The following is a 6653-nucleotide window of genomic DNA, read 5'->3' on the forward strand; positions in this document are numbered from 1 at the left end:
TCCTCTGCTCCCCCCCGCCCCGCCCAGGGGCCAGAGCAGAAAGGCCTACAGAAGTCCTGGTCACCACTTAGAGCAGTTACTTATTATAAAAACCAGCGACTATTCTCTCCCCCGAGAGCTCTCAGTAGCTGCAGACATAACCAACCTGAAAGGGTAGCGAGTATAGCTAATATCGCTCCAAGCTCCTTTCCATCCAGCAGTGCCATGGCATTTTTCAAGCATTATATTCCTCTAAAGTCAGAACTATCTCCACGTTACAACTGGGTAATTTGAGAACCTGACTGATAGACTCCCCAAGGTTGCAAAGAGTTTAACGGTAAGATGTAAAAAAAAAAAAATTGAAACCTGGACTCCAACCTCTTCAACCATCTCTGTATGTGCACATATACTCTATTTTTTTTAATGTGACCCTTAAGTCTTGATAATAAATATGACACTTACAGATTATCTAGCTCAGTAGTGCTCCAGTAAGAACTAGAGGAGGAGTGATAGCGCCATCGAGTGATTCCAATCACTCAGAAATGCCAGGAAATGCCACAAGTCCCAGAGGCTAGGAAGCTTATGGCATTGCTACATTACATAACAATTTATTTCAACATATTTCACTCCCATCTTCATTCTCTCTGGGAAGTGGAGCTGCTGGATGGCTTTCAAAGGCTGTTCTCATTCCTCTGCAACCTGATGCTCATTTACTGACACCGGAGGTATGTTACTAGAGAGTAGAAGTCACTTCTTCAGAACTCAAGCTGCGAGTCCATCTCCAATCACTGGGCCTTCCCCTAACAAGCGTGATGGGCGGTGATGGCCAAGCCAGAGGTCAGACCGGCAGATGGAATTACACACCAAGAGAACTGTCTCAAGAGGTACTCCAGAGAATGTGTCGTCGCCACTCGGTCTACTTTTAGACATTGCTCCATCTCTGACACACTGCGCTTGGTCTGCTCAGACAGAGCCACAGGCAGGATGTGGGCAAGTACCTGAGCCCACCTGCCCTGAGTACAGAAATGGCTCTGGAGCTGGACTGCTGAGGTCAAATTCTGATTCAGTCACTGAGGGCTTTGCAACCTTTGTTTAAGTTCTTCGTGCCCCCGGTTCCTCATCTGTCAAGTGAGAACCGTCCTCATTAGGGTGTTGAGGACAAAATGAGATAACACACATCTGAAGAGCTTAAAACACCTAGGCCGGGCAGACAGTAAGTGTTTGATAAATGTTAGCTATTATTATTATTAAATAACATGGGGACAGAGGAGGGAATCGCACTACATTCGTTCTGCCTACTCTGTTTCAATCTACCTATTTGAAGTTACTTTGATTTGCTTTAACATGAAATTATGATGTCTTTTGAAAGCATCTGCTCTGTACAACATGAAGCATAGTTAATGATTTCTATGTAAAAAAACACCAAGGGCCGGCCGAGTGGTGCGATGGTTGAGAGCTCGCTTGGGATGCCAGAGGGTCCCGGTTCGGATCCCACATATGAGGGCCAGTGACACTGCCCTCTGCAGCTAAGATGCTGAACAACAGCTCAACCTGGAGCTGGGCTGCCGTGAGTCGCCGGCGACGGCGTAGGCTGCAGTCCCTGTGGCAGTGGGTTGCCATGGGCTACCGTATGTAGCCAGCAGCCAGCGTGAGCGGCCAGCAGCCGCAGTGAGCGGCCGTCCAGAAGCCAGCGACTGATCTGCCTCACCCAGGAAGAGCATAGTGATGGTGCCAACTTGGGCCAGTGAAGCAACGTCCTCCACAACTAGACTGAAGAACAAAACGACAGCAACTTGTCTGTTCCCCTTCCCCCAATTCCCCAGCACTGTTCCCATCCCCCCAATTCCCCAATAAAAATCTTTACCAAAAAAAAAAAAACACCAAAAAGGCCAATGTTGATGCTCCTTTGGGAAAAAGCTTCCAACTCAAGGTCAAGGCTGCTGTCCAGTGCTTCAGGAAGAGCTCCGCCATTCACAGGCTCACAGAGAGATGTAAACAAGGCAATTAAATTGGGAAAGTCTGTCAGCCAGCAGAAGCCTCAAAATGAACCTAAAGAAGCATTGACTTGTTTAAAAATCACCTTTATGGCCTGAAAAAGGTCAAAATGTAAAAAAACAAAACAAAACAAAAAGCCAACCAAACCTAAAAACCATTCTGACACCAGAGAAAAGAAAAAAGAAAGGAAAGAACTGATATAAACGGCAAGTTCATGGACCAAGAAAGGGCCATTCCCAAGTGTGAGCTGACTTCAGTGAGCGAGGAAAAATTCTTACCTGGCTCTGCCAGAGAAAAAAGATCTTTCTACTCTAATTGCTAACGTAGCCTCAGCGAAATCAAAGAGCAGGCATTTGACAAGTATTATCTGGCATAACTTAATTTGAAGCAGACAGGAGTTGGTATTTTGAAAAGTACCTACTACTGGGCAAATTAGAAGACGAGGGTCACTCCAGAGAGAAAAGAAGAAAACAAGACATCCAACAACAACAAATAAGCTTTGCAACTAAAGCTCAAGATGGAAGACATCACCAGATTAATCTTCCAGGAAAAAAAAAAAAAGAAAACCAACCAATTATCTGCCTAAAATTGTCAACATTCCCCATAGCCAAAAGAAGAAAGTAAAAAACCTCTCAAGGGAAGGGAGCCCCCGCCCACCTTTCCAATCGTTTTCGCCATCTGGAAACATCCACTCCAGCCAGACTGGTTTCCTTGTTTGTTCCAGAGAGGAACAGGCCATGCTCATTTCAGCTTTGTATCCCCAGCGCCTATCATAGTACCTGGCACACGCTGTTTGCTCAATAAGTGTTGGCTGATTCAACAAAAACGGGAATGCTTTTAGGCCTGTGCCTCACTCCCAGAAAGCCCCTTTCCCACTGGGCTGGTGAAAACCCAGCCACTCTCCAAAGCCTGGATGAACGCCCCCCACCTCTTCTCAACTCCAGCAACAAGGCAATCCGCCCTCGCCATTCCCCAACCCCGGTCTCAGTTCGTACAGAATCCAATGACTTCAGAACTTTCTTGCTATTTAGACATTTCCCGGGCATATGTTTTGTCTGCCCCACTAAACTGAGAGTTTCTAGAGAAAGGTAGGATATTTTGAAGCAATGAGAAGCAGTGGAAAGAAGGGTTATTGGTCTGTGGCCTGGAGGACCTAGTTATGTGACTTTGGGAAATTTGTATATAAAAGTCTTATTAGAACAGTGCCTGGCACATAGTATGTATTTTGTAAATGCTATTACCATGCTTCATCTCTCGAACCTCAGCTCTCTCATTTATAAAATGGGATTAGTAACAAATCCTCCAAGAAAAAAAAAAGAAACCGAAAAACAGAAGAAAAGCAAAACAAAACAAAACAAACACAAAAAGAAAAAAAGGAACAAAAAAAGAAAAAGAACACTAAATCCTCTGTCAGGTGGGTCTTTACAAAGATTAGAAATAATGTCTGAACGGTCTCTAGGACCTACCTTAGCATGCAGTAGCCACTCAATAGCCACATGGCAGCTATTACTACAAAGCCTCATGCTGGGTGCAGAGAAAATGCTTCATAAAAGTTTATGGAATGAGTTGAATGAACTGAGAGAGACATAGTCTAATATCAACTCAGATATCAAGGGAAACTTCCCAGCTATTCATTCAACAAATCTCTATTAAGGACTATCATTATGGACCAGGCTTTGTTCTGGATGCTGGGGAGCAACAGTAAAAATACTGTTTATATTTATATTCCAGAGGGGAAGGCAGTTAACAAACAGAGGGCGAGACAGAGACATAAAAGCTTATATGGTATAAGATGCTGTGAAGCAGAAAAAAGCAAGAGAGGGCTGGGAAAAGGCTGTCTGCAGAGGTGGCATTTGGGCAGAGACCTGAATCGTAGGGAGATCAGGATTTTGTGAGATGCCCTCACCCTCGGGCAGACCCTGGTAGCCTTTCCATAGCTCAGCCTCTAGTGCCAGGAAACCCAGCTCCACCAGCGAGGGGGCCGTCTGGCTGCCAGGGCCCCTGTCAACTCAGACCAAGCTACAAACACTGCTGAACTAGAGATTACAAACTTATTTGTATGACTGAAGTGGCTACTTAGCCCCATGTGGAAGTAAACAGATTACACCCATACCGCTACTGGCCTGTTCCCCAGAAAGTTCAGATCGCTGTTCTCTCCAAACAGGTAACCTTCAGGGTGAGTGGAGTCAAACTTCTCTCCTCCCATGATGAAGTGGCTGGCGAAATAGCTTCCTAGAGAGAGACAGACAGAAAGATCAAACGGAGACCGGTCAAACTAAGCCTAGTGAAGGTGCCGATTTGAAAAAATGTTAGTCCTTGAAACAATTAGGACAATTTCTCACCCCAGGAGAGCTTTCTTCTCTTGATGTGGGACAATGGTGCAAAATACATAAAATCAAAGCAGTGAGTACCCAAGATGCCAAACATAAAATAGATCACTGCTTTCCTCTTAATATTCTTGATCGAATCTTTACTGTGATCTGTCTCTAATACTATCAGCCAAGATACCAGAAGGCCCCACAATGCACATTAATAAATAGAAGTATGTATTGTGTTCCTGGTTTTCTTTCTTTAAACTTGAAGTGGTTATTCTCTGTCCTCTGTGTGTTCAGGAATCTTAACCACACGTATCAGCATGTGTGCACATACACACGTTTCTCTGCCTAGATTTTCATAAGCCAGCTCATACCTACACACAGGAATCTCAGCGTCACTCATACCACATGCATGCCTCCATAGTCCCCTACGGTGAAGGCTCTTCATTCTTCATATTTGCTTCAAAATGATTGTTTAAATAGGAAAATGTGAATGTAAATAATACAGCTGTCTCTGACTTGACCTACCAATTACCACACAGATTATGGAATTTAATTAGATAACCGTTGAGTGCTATGAAAGAAAGATACGCGCACACAACTCCCCATACACGCACACCCTCAATCTCAAATTCATCAACAGTGCTGATGGCCAAGGTTGCGGGGACATCAGCCATGGCAGGCCCTCTGCCTGACACTACGATAACTCAATGCAATCAGCGGTCAGGGGCAGAATCCCCACCAGCCTTATCCACACAGACTGAGGAACTGTTCCAGGATGGGATGACGCTGATAAGTCATAGAGGAGGCTCAGGTAACACTGCGAATTCCATGTGGGAATACTTTCAACAGTGACGATTAAACGGACACTTCTTCGCCCAAATTCCTACACTCTGACTCTCCCTTGAAGGTGAGCTGTCCAAAGTGGGCTCGTACCGTAATATACCTTATCACTCTCATACACCCAGGTTCTTGGGTTAATATAAACAACTTATGGTGAACGGCTTCTTTATGTGTTATACAGCAAGGCTACAGATTTAAACTCCCCACATCAGTTTCAATTTTTGTTGGAGGTTTATGGCAAACTCAAAAAAAAAATAAAAAAAAGAGAGATTCAGCACTTCTAGCCTGTGAAGAAGCCATAGGAAGGAAGACAAAGGAGAAAATTCCCACAGAAAACTGAGCCAAATATTCATTTTTGGATTTTCTACACATGGAACTCTAGTCTAAACACTTATCAATCAAAACAACGTGGATAACATCACTCACTACAAAGCGAAGCAATTCCTTAATTAAAACAACTAGCAAGAAAAGATTTGAGGGGTGCCTGGGTGGCTCAGTTGGTTAGAGCGGGTGCTCTGAGCAGCAGGGTTGCCGGTTTGATTCCTACATGGGCCAGTGAGCTGCGCCCTCCACAACTATTGATAGATTAAAGACAACGACTTGAGCTGAGCCGCAGCTGAGCTGCTGGTGGGCGGCCGGATGGCTGAGCTGGTGAGGGCGCATGCTCTTAACAATAAGGTTGCCAGCTCAACTCCCGCATGGGATGGTGGGTCGTGCCCCCCACAACTAGATTGAAAACGGCAACTGGACTTGGAGCTGAGCTTGCGCCCTCCACAACTAAGATTGAAGGACAACAACTTGACTTGGAGCTGATGGGTCCTGGAAAAAACTCATCGTTCCCCCAAAAAACACATTGTTCCCCAAAAGAGTTAAAAATAAAAAAAGATATGAGAGTAACTGCAGCCAAAATCAAAGCGATCAGAGGAATTCAACGGTTACCCATTGAAATTTAAAAACACAACGAGCAGCCATCTGCAGTGATACAATCGTGCGAATCGCCATTTAGGAAAGCTTAATGATCAATTATTTACATCCAGCACTTGCTAGGCCTATTTTCCAAGTGTATAATTTATAGAGAGGGGAGGTGCCTACACGCCTTGAGTGGAAGCAGCCATCTCAAATAATGTAAGTCATGTACTGTGGGCCCTTAGTAAAATATATTTTCTATGCATTAGACATTACAGATTTATTATACATTAGGTGAAATTCAAAAAGTTACAGATGTCACATTGCTGGATGGCTCGCCCAAACCGTGAATAAAGAATGGGAAGAAGCAGGTGTGGTGTCTATAGTTGGACAGGTGGAGCCCAGTGGGACACACTGAGTTTCCAGTACCTGTGAGCAGTCAGGTGAGGGATGTGGGGACAAATCCACCGACAGCCAGCTTACGGGATCCTAGCAAGAGAACACTAATGGCTTGGGGGGGGGGCTAAAGGGTTAAGAAGGTGACAGGGTTCTATTGGAAACGCTCCTTTTTTGCCATAATATTAAAAGAGAATACCAAGAAACCAGTGTAGAGTT

At 44.6% G+C, this 6653-nt stretch overlaps 1 protein-coding gene across 4 annotated transcripts in view; it reads right to left on the reverse strand.

The window, feature by feature from the left end:
- RNF157 (ring finger protein 157) overlaps positions 1 to 6653 on the reverse strand; it is a 67908-nt gene that overhangs the window by 47385 nt on the left and 13870 nt on the right. For all 4 annotated transcript variants that reach the window (XM_019644459.1, XM_019644457.1, XM_019644461.1 and 1 more), the window contains exon 2: positions 4088 to 4206. In XM_019644459.1, the coding sequence (XP_019500004.1) occupies positions 4088 to 4206 (119 nt within the window). The remainder of the gene's footprint in view (positions 1 to 4087; positions 4207 to 6653) is intronic.

Source organism: Hipposideros armiger, unplaced genomic scaffold (assembly GCF_001890085.2).
Source record: "Hipposideros armiger isolate ML-2016 unplaced genomic scaffold, ASM189008v1 scaffold_87, whole genome shotgun sequence".
NCBI lineage: Eukaryota > Metazoa > Chordata > Mammalia > Chiroptera > Hipposideridae > Hipposideros > Hipposideros armiger.